The 19,177-nt window shown below is 36.3% G+C and overlaps 1 protein-coding gene across 1 annotated transcript in view; it reads left to right on the plus strand.

Moving 5' to 3' along the window:
- The window catches only part of CEP170 (centrosomal protein 170kDa), a 104,619-nt gene that overhangs the window by 72,916 nt on the left and 12,526 nt on the right, over positions 1–19,177 (plus strand). The window contains exons 12-14 of the mRNA XM_010562600.1: positions 5,871–7,700; positions 13,731–13,965; positions 18,831–19,008. Coding sequence (XP_010560902.1) covers positions 5,871–7,700; positions 13,731–13,965; positions 18,831–19,008 — 2,243 coding nt within the window. The remainder of the gene's footprint in view (positions 1–5,870; positions 7,701–13,730; positions 13,966–18,830; positions 19,009–19,177) is intronic.

Below are 19,177 nucleotides of genomic sequence, written 5' to 3' on the forward strand. Positions count from 1 at the left end.
GGCATGGTAGAAGAGTGCCAATATTAAACTGAATAACTAAAACAAAAAATACAAAACCTGTTTAATATTAAAGAAATGTTCACTTGAATGCACTTTGGGTTGGTGTGCGTAGTATGTTTCTTTCCTTACATTTTTCTCAGTACTGACCCCAAAATCCACTGCTTTAGTGGATTAATAGTTAAACAGTCCAACTTGAGACTTCATTACTCAGTTGTTATTCAGCTGAAGCATAGCATACTTCCTTATCTCGGAAACAAAAAACCCCTATGTTTCTTGAAAACCATAGAAACCTTCTTGGCAATGAACAACTTTTATCTCCCTTCCTTGTGAGTGGCAGATGTTTGGGCTATGTCTCTCCTTAGTTAAACTATTCACATTTCTTATTGTAAACGGTTGGTTCTTTAAGATCTACACTCTTGGCTATAAAGGAGTTGCTTACCTTACTTTACTTCTCATCTGCTGTTTTTCTTCCTCTCAATTTCACCTTGGAGATGATGATTTAACACAGAATTCTAGTGTAATTCTTATGCTGGTAGTTGTGTATTGAGGTGGAGTTAATGTAGCTCTTCATTACAAAATTGACTGGTGACGACAAAGGGATGTCATATTAATGAATGCTTCATATTCTGAAAGTGATAATGCTGTTTAGTGATCAAGAAGTAACTAATTATCAGTCTACTACTTGAGATATGTTTTTGTCCTGCAATTCCAGTATTTCCTCTTATTCCAGCTGACTTTGAAGTTTTCAGCATCAAAACAAAGTTTAAAAGGTTAGGGGAAAAGATGTGGTTTAGAAGTAGAAATGCTCTTCTGTGTACACCACTTCAGAAGATATACTACCATCTACAGAACATGCCAGATAACCTTGTTAGACATTGGTGAGTAGAATAAACTATTTTTTTCTATAGTTCTGAGCAGTGTTCTAGGTCGGATTTTTTTTCTTTCTTTTTTCCCCAGAGTTACATGCACAAGTGTAATGTCTGTTCTCTACTTTTATTGTTATAGCTGCTGACATTCTTCAGATTTTCAAGAATCCATGTCTGTTGCAATTTCAGAGCCAGCTACGTCTTTGACCTATAAGTTAGTCTCTCAGAAGACTGCATTTTCAACTGACAAAACGAAGTCTTTACTGCTTTCAGAGTGGAACCATGTGATTCTCTTGCTGCTTAACGGCAAACCTCGTCCCAGCACTCTGCCCAGCAGTCAGGCCTTCTGCAGAAAAAAAAATTGCCTATTACTAAGTTCTTTGGGTTTTTTGCTGTTTTTTCCCCAGCCACCTTCCTCAGGCCCTCAGACCAGTGTAAAAGCGTAGTGATAGAGATTTCTCTAAAGTGTTTATCTATTCCATATGATATGTTTAAAAAAATAAAGAGGGGGTCGCAAAAACCCAATAATTATGTTTTTCCATATTTTTCTGCCCAAATTTTAGGTTTCTTGGTAAGTTTAGATAACTCTCTTTGTTCCCAGCCCAGGTTAGATGAACTGAACCATTGTCTGAACTGCTCAATCTTGAATCCCATAGGTGATAATTATATTTTTTTCTTTCAAATTCCCTCTATTTCTCCTACAACACCTTAACTTAGTTGTAACTAATAAATACATTTCCTAAGTGGATTTGTGATATATTTATTTTATTGCCCTCGGATTTTAGATAACACTAATAAATTAATTTGGATACTTGCTATGTTCTGTATATAGATCTTACCTGTACAATTTATTCTTTACTGGAAAAAAGCCATTTAGCTTCTTCACAAAAGAGTTTAGCTTTAATTCTGTATATTATTCTGGCACAGTGAAAGGATAAGAAAAAACATGACTTTTAATTCTAAAGTTGAATAAATAACTTGACTACTTAAAAAAAAAAAAGATTAAATTGAAATATTATTGGAAATTTCTTCCAAAATGAAGCTGCTGTTATGTATTGATTAGTAACCGAATTTCTGTTCGGGTTCATATTCAGCAGATTAAACATGCTTACATACACTTTCATTAACTGGTTTATCAAATACAGTTATTTTTCTGATAATTTACTTTTTGAAGTAAGTTCACATGGTTTTAAAATCATAGAAGGTGAGGCCATTTAGTAAAGCAAGCAATAAAATACATTCCAACTTCACAGTCTCATTTTACTTTTTGGGGAAGCTTACAAAGCAATTTTACTTTTGATGTTGCACAATGCAGACTTCTGTATCAATGCATGGAAGAATTCTTATCAGTAACTGCTGCTTCTATAGTAGCTTTTCCACCCCTCATAGCAGTTGAACTTTGCATAGTATACTAAAAGTCAAAGGAGATGGAAGGGGGAAAAATTAAATTACCTGATATACCTTGTATATAGAATAATGGAAACAAATTTTGCACTATTTGGAAGGATCAGGTATACATACAGAGCACTTAAAATCAGAGCTCTCAAGACTGATCCTTTGGGTGGTTAATCAGGGGCTTGGGGCTTTTTGGGGTTTTTATATTGTTTTAAACTGTCACTTTCAGATGGGACCCTAACTAGGATCTTCTTCAGAGATGAATGCTTCTTTTACCATTATAAGAACTTTATGATTTAAGTGAAGCAACTACTGTGTAGTGCATATCCATACTGCAAGAATTCTAAAATACTTAAGGAGAAATCCAGAAAGCATTCAAACATCAAAGATGTAATGAAAATGCAATTTGATATGTATGTCCAAAGACCAATTCACAAAATCTGTCTCGTTGACTTAGATGCCTGTATTTTCTTTAGAAATCTTGGTAGTTAAACTTCACATAACGTGTATAGCCAAAGGCAGTGCTGAACAACTCCACGCTTTTCTTCTACCAAAGACTGTTTGAAATCCACTAAGAAGCAAGTTACATGCCTTAAATATATGTAAAAGATTTGGTCTGGTAGGTATGTCTTAGAGAAGTCAAACTTCACAGGTAGCAATCACATTGATTTTTCATTGAACCTTCCATTTTTTTATACTTTCCAAGAAAAATAGTCCAGGAATTAGAAAACCTTGCTTAGATTTCAGAGATACCTCCTGCTTCTCAAATGAGTGTCCTAACACAGATTATACAAAAAAAGGTGTGAGTCATTTTGCATTCTTCATCAAAGGTGTGGCACTGTGCAAAGAGAAAAAGATTGAAGAGCTCAGGTAGAAAATAGCAGATGTGTACCACTGTACATTATAGACAACTATATACATACGGTATGATTGTTGATAATCAATTAAGTGCTTAGAGAATTCTTGCAGAGAGGGAAGCCCTATACTCTGGTTTATATTCCTGGAACAATAAATGTTGGTGGCTAGCCTTGACAGAAAGATCCCAACAGGGTATGCAGAGCAATTGTTTATACATTTCTCCTGGTGAAAAGTGAATTGACAGATGTGTGTTAGTAAGTATGTCATGTTATATTGCAACAACTGGCAAATGAAATTGCAAAAAGAATTATTTTCTGTCCAAACATTTGAAGTCAGAGCAATTCATAGAGCAATTCATATTCTCTCTGAGTAGTAAAGGCTGGTTTCTGACAGCACAATTGCTATGTTTGTTAAATGGGCAAGGAGGGCAGAGTCATCACTGTGGAAAAATAAAGTTTGGTTCTAAAATGGGGGTATTCATCATCAATTATTCCTTGCAGCAGTTCATGGGATGGCCATATTTTTCTGCCTAAAGAGCATTCTATATCCAGTAAGAATTCAATGAAAGTGCTTTAGCAGTAGTACTCATTCTTTTGAGGCTTTTTATACTTCTGTGTATTTCTGTACTACAGTGTCTTGTATGGGTTAAAAGCATTCTTTTTGCTTTCTCAACCATAGTAAGTTCTTTCTTCATGAGTAGGACTTTACAACACTGCTGGAAGAGTGTCTCCCAGCACTGCAGCCTCTTCCTTGAGGGGAGGTCTCAAGACCTTGAGCTGTGGAACAGGCAAGGGGGGGATCTTACTCTATTCAGTAGCTTTGAAATCTGGTGCTGAATGTGTTTAGGAATGTAAGACTTGCTTTCCCCTCCCTGTCGTAATGGTGTGCTGCTATAACAGTGATTTGTTGTGTACCTATTTTAACCTACTGTGAGAGCATAAAAGCTCTACATTCATATATAGGGTCCTGGTGTACACAGCTGGCTAAAAGAGTGATTTCAGAGAGAGCATATCTGACGTAGCTCAAATTCTTCTATCGATGAAAACTTTCCTTTTTACATGAGAGTGATCCTAGCCCATATTATGGAACGTATCTACTGAAATTACAATGAAGCAGGAAAAAATATCATAGTCCCTCTGCAAGAATGACACAAATGTTCATGAAGTGCCCCCTTTCCCAGTATACAGTCACAGAGTGTCAGCAAGATAGTAATTAGCCGAAGATGCCACACAAACAGGCGATTGTTCAATCACAACCAAAATTATCCATGTTTGGGAAGAAATTCTGCCTGTTTACAGCAGAGCAGGAGGAGGGGATTTTGTTCTGTCTTTGCAGTCTTACCCTGCTTTTGAAATTACTCCTTCCCTTTTTCTGCAATATGTTAGTTTTAGAAAGTACGCTTTTGGAAGATGGCTTTTTCTGTCCTGGCCACGTCTCTGTGATAAACCGGAAAGGGTTCATTGCAGTAATTCCGTTGCAACCTTTTAGACATTGCTTTCATACACACATGCTCTGTATCAGGACTTTGGATTGTGTACAATGAACTGTTCTTTTGTACGACACTCTTAACATTCTACTTCTAGTAATACAGAAATATTTTTCTGATATATGTGATCTTTTCAATCAGGAGATACCCATTCTGAATTTTATTAGTACATGATGTTGTTCGGGTTTTATTACAAAATGTATTGCAACAGTGAAATGAAATAACATAGCTAGTTATGTACAACTTATTACAGTTCAGAGGTAGTTAATGTAATTCACAAACAGAGTTTCCACGCTGTAATAAGAGGAGTGTTTCCATTCTTTCCTGTAAAGAGGAAATTATGACTAATGAGAATAGGACAGGCACTAATGGGCTAAAGTGGAGACAGTCCAGCTGATGTTAAAGAATAAGAAAAATATTTTAAGAGTTATCTACCCAGGTAGCTTATAGGGGTAGTCAAATCTCCATCAGCTGAGATTTTTAAGAACTTGTGAAATGTTTTTAAACATGTATTTGTCAAAGTATAATTGATCCTGCCATAGAACAGAGGGATGGACTACTGACTTTTTTTCCGTTCTGTTTTATGTTGGTTTATTAGTGTCCTGGTTTCAGCTGGGATAGAGTTAATTTTCTTCCTAGTAGCTGGTGTAGTGCTGTGTTTTGGATTTAGTATGAGAATAATGTTGATAACACACTGATGTTTTTAGTTGTTGCTAAGTAGTGCTTACGCTAAGTCAAGGACTTTTCAGCTTCTCATGCCCAGCCAGCAAGAAGGCTGGAGGAGCACAAGAAGTTGGGAGGGGACACAGCCGGGAGAGCTGACCCAAACTGGCTAAAGGGATATTCCATACCATGTGACATCATGCTCAACATATAAACTGAGGGGGGAGTTGGCCTGGGGGGCAGAGATCACTGCTTGGGGACTGCTGGGCATTGGTCAGTGCGTGGTGAGCAATTGCATTGTGCATCACTTCTTTTATATATTTTTTATTATTATTATTGTTGTTGTTATTTATTTTCTCTTCCTTTGCTGCCCTATTAAACTGTCTTTATTTCAACCAACGAGATTTACTTTTATTTTTTGATTCTCTTCCCCATCCCACTGAGGGTAGGAAGGAGTGAGTGAGCAGCTGTGTGGTTGCCCGTAGTTGCTGGCTGGGCTTAAACCATGACAATTAGTCTTACGCAGCCTTAAGAATTTAATGCTTCTATTTACCTTGCTATTGAATGACTTCTCAGATATTTTTTTTCTTTTTCATTTTTAGACACAGACATCAGTGAGTCTGGTATTTCCATCAGAAGCACTGGTTCAGCTGCTTCTATGACCAGCCAAGGTGAGCGAAAGAGAAGAACACTTCCACAGCTTCCCAAAGAGGAGAAAGTGAATGAAAGCTCAAAAGTAAAAACTATATCTCATCAGAGATCAGAAATAGGTGAAAAGCAAGACACTGAACTTCAGGAGAAAGAAACTCCAGTTCGTGCCTCAGATGCTGACGGCAGAAGTATAGCTAAGTCAAGCAGAACAATGAATGGTCTTTCACCCAAAGCTACTGGAGACAAAGTTTTTTCTTTCCCCAGCTCTTCCAGTAAAGAGAGAGTTGAAACCGGCAGAGAAACTTCCGTGGTGAAACAAGCTTTAGCAAAAATTCAACAACAAGAAAGAAAGGAGCAAGGACACTGGACACCCACAAAATTATCCTCTACAAAACCTGCTACAAACCAGGTTGAGAAAGGTAGGGAAGAGATTGCTATGTTACCCAAAACTTCAGATAGTCAAGACAAAGCTCCTGGACATGTTACAGATAAAGCAGAAATTAAATTGGTGCAGAGTGAGGCAAAAAGAAGAAAAAATGAAGAAACTATTAAAGGACAAAGTCCTAAAGCATCTGGTGGAGAAAAAAAGGAATCTTCAAAACCATTAGTGAGGCAAGGTAGCTTTACTATAGATAAGCCTAGCACAAATATACCTATAGAACTTATTCCTCACATTAATAAGCAAAGTGGATCTGCTGCCCCTTTAGCACCCGCAAACAGAATACGTGACAGAAGTGATTCAATGGACACCGATTCTAGTCTAGATACAACACTCATTTTAAAAGACACAGAAGCTGTAATGGCTTTCCTTGAAGCTAAATTGCGTGAAGAAAATAAAACTGATGAAGGTCCTGAGACTCCTAGCTATAACAGAGATAATTCCATATCACCAGAATCAGATGTAGATACAGCCAGTACAATCAGTCTCGTTACTGGTGACACTGAAAGAAAATCTACACAGAAGCGGAAGAGCTTTACAACCTTATATAAAGATAGATGTTCGTCTGGTTCCCCTTCAAAGGATGTTTTAAAATCTTCTGCAACCAGTGCCAGAGAAAAGATGGAAAAGAAAACAAAAAGTCGATCTTCAGATGGTGCATCTAGAGCTGATGCTCGCAAAACTGTGCAATCCAGTGGAAGAATGAGACAACCATCAGTAGATTTGACAGATGATGACCAAACATCCAGCGTACCTCATTCTGCCATTTCTGATATCTTATCATCTGACCAGGAAACCTACTCTGGCAAATCACATGGAAGAGTTCCTTTTGCTTCAGCAGATGAACTTTTACATTCTAAGATGGAAGGAAAGTCAGCTAAATCAAAAACCTCTCCTGTTGCACTTGGGCAATCTAGTAAATCTACCACTCTTCCAAGACCTCGTCCTACAAGGACTTCTCTCTTGCGCAGAGCACGGCTTGGTGAAGCCTCAGATAGTGAGCTTGCTGATGCCGATAAGGCTTCAGTGGCTTCCGAAGTGTCCACTACAAGTTCTACGTCAAAACCTCCATCAGGGAGGAGAAGTATTTCCAGAATAGACTTACTTGCTCAACCTCGCAGAACTCGACTTGGCTCTTTATCAGCACGTAGTGATTCTGAAGCAACAATAACTAGAAGCACTGCCTCATCTCGTACCCCAGAAGCTATTATCAGAAGTGGTGCAAGGTTAACATCAGTAGGAGATAGTAGTAAAGTTTCTGCTAGAACTCGAGCCAATAGCATTTCTCGACTTTCAGATTCAAAATCCAAGTCTTTGGCTTCAGCTCATAATTCTCCCTCAGGTATGTGAGATTATTTGAACTAGTCTTATACAATACTAGGTGTTTTTCATGTGTGGAAATAAGGAACAGTTCTTATGAAACATTTGTTGAGTTTTAATTGATGCAGTCTTTCTCTTTGGAGCAAGAGGCTTCCTTGGCAGGGCTTGTGGATATTTCTTACTTAAAGTCATAAAGACAAGAAATTGTAATCCTTTAACTCTTTGGATATTTTTTTTTTACTTGCAATCAGTAACAAAGAATGGCATTCAAAAGAGTCAACATTGATTTGCATTAGTAGAAAAAGAGCAGAGATCTCTTTGCTCAAGTGGTAGTAGTGGAAGTTCAGAAGGTCAGCAGCACTTTTTTCTACATAGAAGGTAGAGTATTTATTTGTAAGGTAGGCTTGTAAATATTCTCAACAGCAAGCTTTCCCTGCGGTATACCCTGAGCATCTGTAGGATAATTATAATTTAGGATTAGCTTCCAGAACTACAAAAGTGAAGTTTGTTTGAGAAGGATAATAACAATGAAGTAAAAAATGGAAATATTAAACACAAACACTACCTAACTAAATATTGTAAAGTTAAGTAATTTATATTAAAACGTTTGCCTTGCTGTAGTTTCTGTTCTCTGTTCCAAATCATGACAATTTATGATTTCATCATGATTTCCAAATCACGTTGATCTTCTTTTGTGTTGTAGTTCCTTTACTATAATATTGTCTTATGTATGGAAGGAAAAATCCATAGAATTGATTAATTTTAACCTACTATTCTGTTAGAAGTTAACATAACACTTTAAGTGCAAGCAGTGTGAAAGGCTGCTAGTTTTTTTCCAAAAGCAATATTAAATCAACCAAAATTAAAATGTGGTAGTTCTAAATAAGTGAACTTACATGTGGAATGAATATCTAAAATTGACGTCCTCTTGCTTTTTGAATTGTCATACTACCAGCTGGACCTTATTTGAAGCCAATCCACAATTTAAGAAAAAATGAATGGAAGAGCTTCCAGTCTTGTGTGTTGCAACTGAGATTATATAGTCTCCTTTACTGCTTCCCATTCAGAGTTGATAGAAAGATTTGTAATATTTACATTTCCCACAGTCCTACTGCCCTTTTGTTGCTTGTGTATCATAAATGTACCTTCTTAGGATTCTTAGCAGCGTTTATTCTCCAGACAGGTATCTTTTGGCTCTGTCATTTATTAGGTGAATAGAAATTTCTGTAGAGATACAAACAAGGTGTTCACTGAACTATAAAGTTGAATCTGTTTAATATTATGACAGGTGTCTACAAAGATACAAAAAAAAGGTGAAACGTAAGAGAAAAACTCAGTCCTTCTTCATAAGATGTCATTGGAAAAGTAGTATGTTTTCAATTTTAATCAAAGTTTTAAATTGATGTGTGCAGCCTGAAAGGTGGCAACATTAGGTCAAGGAAAAGTGTCAGTTAAGGCTGCTTCTATATGTTTACTTTAATAATTAACACTAGTTCACATTGCGATATTGCTGATTTTTGAAAAGGTAAACCCCAGTTGTTACTTGTCACTTTGCTGCTTCTTGTGTTTTTCACAAAACTATATATGGATTTTGAGTTTTGTGTCTGTGTGAACTATTGCATGCTCCTTAAACTTTCCCCAGGTTGCTGCATTGAAGTGGTTTGCTGCTTGTGTTCAGGGGAGTGGATGTATCTTTCTCTTCCCAGCCTACTAGTCTATCATGGTCATCCTTGTTTAATGGTCATTTCATTTACTTGCATTACACAGTCAAAGTTTACTGTAGCTTGTATAAAATACTCTGTTTTCAAGAGAGAAAAGATGCCATCTTCTCATGAGCTACCCCAACATAATAAGCTAGATACTTTAAAAAGATCCTTGTTGGAAAAATCTGTAGTAGAAATATAGCTTCTGTCATAAAAAGCTTTATCAGTTTATATATCAAAATCAGGGAGAAGCCTATATCAATGTAAAGGCGAAAATCTGAAAGCACTTAATAAAGCAGTCAGAGACTTGCAAAACAAAACCATGGCTTAATAAATAAATCAAGCCTTGTTTCTATGTAAGTAAAGAATATTATTGCTACTGTTTAGGATTTGAAGTTCCAGATTTTGTCTGTGTCAGTAAGCTTATTGTGTAATTTTTTTACTGGACTATTTAGAGTACACTTCAGGAAAATCCAAATTGCTTTAAAAGTACTGTAATCTTCTATTATATATAGGAGTGTGTGTGTATATAAATCTCCTATTACGTATAGACCACAGTACACCCCCATTTTCCCATTAGCATCTTATAAAATGATGCTAATTACTACCCAACAAGTGAAGTTATTAATAATATTGTTTATTATTTTATCCTTAGATAAATGGATTTAAAACATCTTTGAATAGAATGTGTTGCTTGTATGCAATATATAAAAATGGAACGTAGCAGAAGCTTTTCAATCCAAAGCATATAATACCCGAGTTTGGTTTTGTTCCTAGAAAAGTCAACGATTAACTTAATTTTAGCACTTTTGGAAATTACTAATCAAGTGCCTGACAACGTGCCTCAACTGTTTGAATGTGGTTTACTTTGGGCACATTTAATCAAGGCATAACAGTGATGTATTTTCTTCTCTCCCTGGACCTAGAAAGACTGGAAAATGAATGATCATTACCAATATAGGGTTTGTTTTGGTTTTGTTTTGTTTTTTTTTTCTTTTACCAGAAGACGGGTTGCTATCGAAGTGTTAAAAATGTTCCATGGGTCTTCTCATCAGAGTTCAGTTAACATTACCACATTGTAGATCACTAAACATTGGCAGCAGAATCTTTCTTCTTAAAATGCAGTCTACCAAAGAGGAAATTATTTCTGCATTTCCCAAATCTTTTTCAATGTTCAGACATACAGGCCTGTAAAAAGGGGGCAAAAAACAATGTAGTCACTGGACTTTTTTAATGTCTTGTACTTCATGTGGATGAATCGCAACATGATAGCATTAAGATTGTCAGAGCTGTCAGCAAGTCCATAATTTCAAGAATCTTTTTTAATCCTTGGTACAGTTAAGTATTGCTTACTTGTAAGTGAAGGGGCAAGCAGATAAATAGAACATCTTGGATGAGAATTACCAGCATTAAAGTAATTACCAGGGTGTTTCTGTGGTAGGAGGCTTGGTAACTGACAACACTGTGAAGACATGTGAAGCAGAATTAGTAATTTTATAGCACAAGCAATCAAAGATTTAATCAAGGCACTGAATCATCAAACAGTAGAGCGTGATCAATAAACACAGAGGGGACCAAAGACCTTTTTTCACAATTGCAGAGGAAAATTGAAGATGATGTTACAGAAGGAGCTATGTGTTGGGAAAAGAACAATGTTATCAGACCTAGCGCAAAAGTGCTAAGCTGCAACTGTAAAATTAAGCGTTGAGTCAGAAAAGAGAAACCTTGAGCAACCAGCTGTGTTTGGCTGCTCTGCTGGCTTGCTGGCCTAGCTGTCATTGCAAATAACTAGCAGATAGGTTGATCAAAGCTGTTGAGGTATCTCTGGGAGAAAAAAAAAAAGGTTTGAGCATGGAGAGAAAGCAACCCGTATTAACTGCACTGTAGTATTATTGCACTACTGAGCACCAAATTTCAGGATCTTTGAAATGGATGAACCTTGAGAAGACAATGCATCAATGAGAGTAGAGTATTTTATAAGGGATATGCTTAATAAAGTCTGTCCTCAATCTTAGAAGTGAGATTATGGTGTCCAAATCATCAAACTTGCCAGCTTAAGGCGTTGTCGACGCATTATACTTCTCGCAGAGTAGTCACCAAATTAGGTTTGTCTACTGATTATTTTAGCCAGGGTTTTGGAGGATTTTCTAGTTATTGGTACTGATATTCACAGTCTTTGGTGTCTGAGATAACTGATTGCATGATAGCTTTCAGAAATCTACATAAACTGCAATGACGTTTTGGGGCTGCATAATGTATAAATAGAATTAAAAGCATGTATGTGCAAATGTCATGAATCGTACAAGTTTGAGATTTTTACTGTTAGGCCTGCAATAACTTTTTCCCCATATTAATAAGAACCCCGTTGATAGTACATAAATAAACAACATTTTAAGGCCTTAAAATTTAATGGTCTTAAAAAATGTAGAGGAGTTTTATGGTGCGATGTAGACAATTGTTATTGACGTCATTTCAGTCAGTATCTCTGAAATGTTTAAGTTATTACAAAATTAAGTATTTTTGATTGAATGTATAATTTAAGAATCTTTTCCTAAAAAGTGTGGGTGGAGAAGATGACCTAAGACTAATCTCATCAATATATTTTATTTAAGATAATGCTTCTAATCTGAATGTTTTAATACGAATTAACGTGATAAAACACTATTTTGTACACAGAGAAATCCAAGCTTCTCCCAGACCCAGATCCTGATGTTGAAACTTACAGTGGTAGAGTACTAGAAATCAAATCTGTTTCTGATATTTCACTTCTCATTCAATTTTTAATTTTTAAATATATTGATTACATATGCTCATTGTACAGTGCTGAGTTGCTGGACTAGCTCACTTGAGAGATTTTAAGATAAATTTTTTATTTATTGTTATGCATATAATTGGAACCAGGACAAAGAATTTAAAGAAAGATTGATGATAAAATGTGGGCCCAACTCATAAAGCTCTTTGGACTTTGGTCACGCATTGCTTGCATGCTGTTGGTGGGGAAATGTGCTTTTTCTGCTTATGTTCTGCTTCCCTGAGATCAAAACAAGTTTGAAACCTCTAAAAAGAGAACAGTAAGTGACTGGAGAGACATTTTTATTTTCTTCAACAAAGTTAGAATATTAAAAAAAAAATGAGTAGAACTGGACGTGATTTGAAGCCCACATTTAAACCTGAAAAAAAAATTACCCAAGCCTATTTTTGTTTTCAGCAATTAAAAATGCATTATTTATATGAGGGAAGGGATGTAAGCTTATACACCAATGTCATGTGCTACATACTGTAATCTTTGAGAGCATTACACAAAACTTTTCTCAGCTAAAAATTACTTCATTATTTGTTACTTAAGTTCATATTCATGTATACTTCATTTGTAATGTTTTTTAAAACCTTTCAGGAGAAATAATTTATTACTTCTTGAATTTCTTCTTATATTAAAAACAATATACATTACTTGAGTCTATTATTTTTTTATTACCAAGAGGTGATCACACACTTTTTAAAAATTTCTACAGTAATTATAGAGCCTCAGTGAGTTTAGGGGACTAAATCCCCTGCAACAATTTAACAGGTTGTTGTGATGAGCATTCCTTTATGCTTAGTGATATCTCTTCCTGCTGGGAATGTTTCAGGACAACATATCTGAAATGCATGTTCTAGACTTCAGTAATTTCATAGGGGAATGAGAGCCTCCTACTTAGTTTCAGTTCTCTTATACTTCAGGCTGTCTTCAGCAACATGGCTGTATATGCTTCATGTGCTACATGTGTGAATATATGCTCTTTACTCTGAGGCTGCTGGTTTTGTAGATGTGCTGCTGATTTTTATAACACAGTATTAATATTAACATATTTTTTCCTGTACTAAATATATAACGAATCATCTAGGATTTTTATGCTTTCCTTACGTAAGCATGCATTCCAGGCTTGGTGCCAGCTCCATCCTTCCTTCACGTCTCTTCATATTTTTGTGTATCATGTAAACCTTGAATGAAACTTGGGAAAAAATCTGCAGAAAAAGTGCAATCTGACTATATACTTAAATGTTAATGAATTGGGCCCTTGTTCTGTAAAACGGTTTGCTTGAGCTCACATACAGTTACTGGCTTTTACATCTTATTTCACTCATCATTATACAAAGAGCATCCGTTTTATGTTTTTATTAATCAAAATTTATTATTTAACACAAATTTTGTAGCTTTTTTTTTTAAGATGTAGTAAATAAACCTTTTGTGAGGTATCTGGGGATTGATAATGAATAGTTGTGTATTTTTGTGATATTACTGAAATAATACTGTTTTTTCATATTAAAGATGCAATAATAATTCTTTTTTAATAATTAAACTAATTTAGTAAGTGCAAGATGGAGGCGCTTTCCTACAGATTATGCTTCCACCTCAGAAGATGAATTTGGATCAAACCGTAATTCCCCTAAACATACCCGTCTACGTACCTCTCCAGCCCTGAAAACCACGCGACTGCAGAGCACTGGGACAGCAGCTCAAAGTAGCAATACATTCAAGCACAGAATAAAGGAACAGGAAGACTACATTTGTAACTGGACTGCTCACCGAGAAGAAATAGCAAGGTTGGTTTTAAAGGAATGCCTCTAAAATAACAAAGATTTGTACCCAACCAGTTATACAGGTACATATATAGGAAAAAGAGAGCTAATGGATTTTCTGTATCACTCTACTTACCTTTTTCATTCACTAACTGAATGGGTAATTTCAAATTCTTTTGATGAGAGACTGGCAGACAGAGCACTCATGTTCCAGCACATCTCTTTCTAATGGAAAATGATAGTAATTTCTGACTTATGATAGCCAGATCCCAGAATATGAACTTCTGGTTGCATTAGCAGGACTTGCAGAGATACTCTGTGTAGAACTCTTAGTTGCTAATGGTGTATTTCCTGAGACTGAAGTATATCTGATTTTGTACTACCTTTACATTCATATTGAGGTAAAATTTCAGATCAATCTATAGGTGACAGAGAGAGGAAAAAGTGATTTTGCCAATGTGAGAGACCACGTTCTCATTTTATTTTTCATTTATCTAGACATTATTTCATGTTAGGTATTTTCTGATTTAAATCATATGTATTCATCAAAAAGTAATTTCTTTTGTTGTGAGTCTCTCAGATTACTGTAGCAATTCCTCCATTATTGCTAATAACACTCTGCTTTAAGTGAACCAAGGAAGAGGTATTCAGTTCTGCATTCTGGTAACCAGTTATTCCCATATCGTGCAATACCCAGGCAGTGAAAACTTCAAATAGCTTGCACTAAATAACTAAAACTATGTAAGTATAGAAATGTTATTTAAAACTTAGATGCCAGTGTTCAGGTTCTGAACCTTTTCACAGAACTTAATTTGGAAGCCTAAACAAGAAGAGTGTTTTCCTTTTAAAATTAATCTTAACACTGTGGTTTCACAGATGTGAAGCATTGTGTTTTGCTTACGTGATTAATTATTTATTGTTTCTTCCTCTTAGTAATAGTTTTCAGTGTTTGTTTTTCTAGTGTGATCTGTGCAAAGGGAAAATACTTAAGGGAGTCTGATAACATCTTCATAAATCATGAAATAAACATTAAAAAGGTATCTTCCTAAAACATCTCTTTCTTTCCAAGAATCTAAAATACAGATGGATATAGGGAGGAATGTGTGTATATGGGGAAAAAAAATTGAGGATAGCCACAGCATGTTACTTCCTCCTTATAAAAAGTGCTGCAGAACCTCTACATCAGTGAAACTTCTTGGTACATTTTGCTCACCTAAGAGAGGTTCACGCTGGAAGTAATTGGCAATTCAGTCTAAACTTATTTGATGGTTTGTTTTGCAAGTTTTTTTCTTCCCTTGGGCTTCTTACCATTTTCTTCATTTAGATACTGGTCTTAAATTTGTTTTGAAGGCTATGTACTTACCCTACTTTTTTTCAGCTTCTTTGTTTCCAGTGGAAGTGGTGAGGGGCTCAAATCAGTATTGCCAAATTTGTGATTGTGTATAGAAATTTCACATAAACTGCGTTAAATGAGCATATTTAAGGTTAAGAAAGCTAGCGCTCAGCAGTTGAGAAATGCCAGATTATTGTCATCTATTGTCACTGCTTCCAACACCAGTTTCCTTGGTTAGCCTCTGCTGAGCCCTCCTGCTCTAGGTCACTAGTTGATCCTTTCTCTGCCTCCATATTTCTTCATACTGATTCACAGTATTGCTCCCATAGCTTTTAGTTTAACTTCTGTCCTTTATAAGATGATTTTTGTCTCTGCTCCCTTTGCCTTGCTAACCATAGTTTCCCCTTTATCATTGTCTACCCTAGTTTTTTTTTTTTTCCTTCCTAGCCCTCAGTGCAGCCTTTATGATCAGAGTCCCTCTGACTCTGTTTAGAGCTTTTTAAAAAGAAATAAATAGTTATATGTTCTCATTAAAATTGGTTGGTTTCTTTTTTTTTTTTTAATAACTGATTAGGTTAGGCAGGTGTAAAGATAAGTATTCCATAAAATGAATGTGCAGCTGAAAGTAGTATAGAGACTGTATAAGAAACATTTCATCACATCCATGTTACCATCATATTGTATTTTAACTGGTCTTCCCAGATTGACCCAGTTTGCACTATTCACAGACTCTACAATTTACAGATGTTAATAAAATTGAAAATTGGGAAAAAAAACTTAATGGAGTAACTAAATTTGATCTAAACCCACTTTGGCCTGGAGGAAATATATACACTCAGAATAACAGGAGCGTCACATGTATTTTATTTAAGGCTTTTAATGTATCATTACAAAATAAACTGACTCAGTGTAGGAAGTGTGACATAGTAGACTGAGCATGAAAATGTTTTTGGTAATCCAGCAGTTGAGAACTATTACAGATGTCTTAGAAGTATTCCTATTTCATTGTGGTTTTTCTAATACTATGGGTATTCTTTCACTACAGGTAAATAAGAACTAGAGTTCCAGGCTGTTGAAAAAGATGGTCATGCTCTCCCCATCCCAAGCCCCGTGTTCTCGCCCTTTCCCTTGTGTTGGAAACTGTGTCTGTCCCTTACAGAACTGTGTAGCTGTGGGAGTCTGCTCACTGAGCAAATCTAATAGCAGCATTTCCTCGGGCAGGTTTGGGGGTTAGGGAATTTGAGGTTTATTTTAGTTTTGCCTCCTTGAATTGACTTGCCTTGTGTGATTGCTAGGTCTGATGCAGGAAGTGGTAGCAATCTGCAAGGCAACCTACAGTTGCAACAGAGTAAAGAGTGTGTACCTAAAGCCTAAGTCTCTTGTCTTTGATTATAGAAAACATACTGCTTATACTTAAGCAATACTTCCTGTTTCTAAAAGTTAATGTAGAATGACTGGAAAACTTCATATATGAAAAGTCAGGCCAACTTTCAGGCTGGTTTCTAATTTTCTTTTTCATAGTGCTTTTTGTTTAGTGCTCTGTCTATATTGTTTCTGTATGGAAACATTATTGACTACTGACTATAGCTTACTATCACATTCAAACTAATTCCAGATTTTGTTCGCTTGACTAGTGTTTGACTGTGATGATTGTCTAACAAGTTGCTTGTCATCCATGTTAGAGTTTTTTATTATGATATTTTCAGGATTCATTTCAATTCATTTTTATGTAGACTTCTGACATTTTCTGTAATTTTGATTGCTTGGTAAGAACTCAGTTGAAGTGGCTGTGGCATGTTGAAGCATTGCTGATTTCTGCGGAGAGTTAAGTCTTAGTTGGTTGATACTGCTTTTGGTTATGGTGTTTAACAACATTTGTCTTCTGGAGGATTTACTAATAATTGAAATTTCCTGGTTTTTATTTTCTTCACAACTATACGTTAAACACCAAAATTTGTCCCAGAAATTCTAATGTAATTATTAGCAACTTCTCTGTTTAAGAAAAAAAGTTATATGGTTGTGTGAAACAAAGGAATTGGGTGCTGTAGTATCTCTGCTACTTAGAATATTAGCTCAAGCCTTGGAGTTTTTCATGTTCTTATAAATACGTACCATTAATATAAATTACAGTTGCCTCAAAAGATGTAGTAATTAGGTTAAATTAATTAATGTAGTAATAGGCACTTACCATACTTTTAATTTATTAAAATGAGCAATTGACTTGGTTTCTGCTTTAGTGTTCCAGGCTTTGATAGTTTGAATTCAGAAATACTGTCTTGAGTGGTCATGGGTAATTGCCGTGTATTCTTCTACAGCCTTATCCCAATTATATGTGTATCTATGCTGCACAAGGTTGCACTTTATTGCAAATTGATGATGGTTAGCCACAAAATCCAGTATTGGAATTTGACTGAAAATTTCTCTAATAATGTTTGCATTTCTAGTTTGAATTCCGCTCACTTAGTCTTTATCTTTTGGTCAGTGGTGTCCATTCTTTTTGACTTGAAGACAAAGTGAAAATAAAGAGCAGAAAGAAGCTCACTTTTAACAAGCACCGGCCAGCACGGTGTGTGTTACTGTCAAGTGGCTGCGCAACTCCTTCCGCTTAGGTGACGGGTGCTGCTGTTCACAGGCTCGCGGTGGTGCAGAATTAGCCCTGTTGACTTCTATGCCTTCAGTCTGCTCAGACAGAAGTATGAAAGGGGATCGCTTGGTGGGCTGCTCTGAATTCTAGGTCTCCTGAACTGCTTGATCCAAGCTGGAGATTCAGGGTGCCATAGTTAGTAGGGGGCTTTTAGCCTTTGCTTTGGTTTTTTGTTTTTTCCCTCCTTTTGGGGTGTCCTGGGGAGGAGTACCACAAGCAGAGCTAGGCAAGCTTCCTCCCTGTGCTGAGCAGAATACAGAGCAGAGCTATTTTTTGATGTGGCAGATCACAAAAAAGGAATCTTCAGCTGAGAATTCAGATGTATTTGTGTAGTGCTATCATATCCAGGTTTTTACAGGCATGTTCTGTTTTTCCAACTAGAAAGCTTGTCTTGATTTTTGAGGATTTAGGGTACTGGTCTGGAATTTTGGACACATAAGCAGCTTGGTCTGAGCAAGCTGCAGGGCTCCTACATAATCAGAGGCCCTGAAGAAGTTCTTTGCAAGTAGGTAAACTGAGGTATAAATCAAACATGTTCTGGGCATTTTGGATTTACTGCATGTACACAGGTCATCTGTGCAGTGTTTTCAGCGTATTTCCAGTGCATCCCATGTGCTGGATTTAGTGCATGTTGCACACTTCTCTGCCTGAGAATCCTAGAAAGAAAACAAGGATGCTCTGTCCTTTGAGATTGCCTTCTGCCTTCTTCCTCCAGAAAGGCATGTTACGAAAAGCTTCAGTTAAAAATTTGCTTTTATGGTTCTACAAATGAACTTTCAGTTTAGAAGAGCATACACATTTTCATAGCACAGTTATCAGGAACTAGAACTTAGAAGCTCAAAGGCTGCAGGTTGAGCTCTACTGGTCCAGAAGTATTTGTAGAGGAGAATGTAACACTCTCTTTATTACTAGGATCAGTCAAGATCTGGCTCTCATCGCACGGGAAATCAACGATGTAGCAGGAGAGATAGATTCAGTGACTTCATCAGGCACTGCCCCCAGTACCACAGTAAGCACTGCTGCCACCACCCCTGGCTCTGCCATAGACACTAGAGAAGAGGTAGGAGATCTTCATGGAGAAATGCATAAGGTTCTTCCTTTTCTTTATTTCTTTTGCTTTTAGCATTTTGCATAGCCTTTTTAGTTATTTCCACTCAACCCGTATGCATGATCTCTACATTGTTTTTTGATTTAAAGTTCCTTTACATTTCAACAAACAACCCAGAAATTATTCTATGAACACAGCTTGTCAAAAGGAT

This window comes from Haliaeetus leucocephalus, unplaced genomic scaffold (assembly GCF_000737465.1).
Source record: "Haliaeetus leucocephalus isolate CR32 unplaced genomic scaffold, Haliaeetus_leucocephalus-4.0 Scaffold162, whole genome shotgun sequence".
Taxonomy (NCBI): Eukaryota; Metazoa; Chordata; class Aves; order Accipitriformes; family Accipitridae; genus Haliaeetus; species Haliaeetus leucocephalus.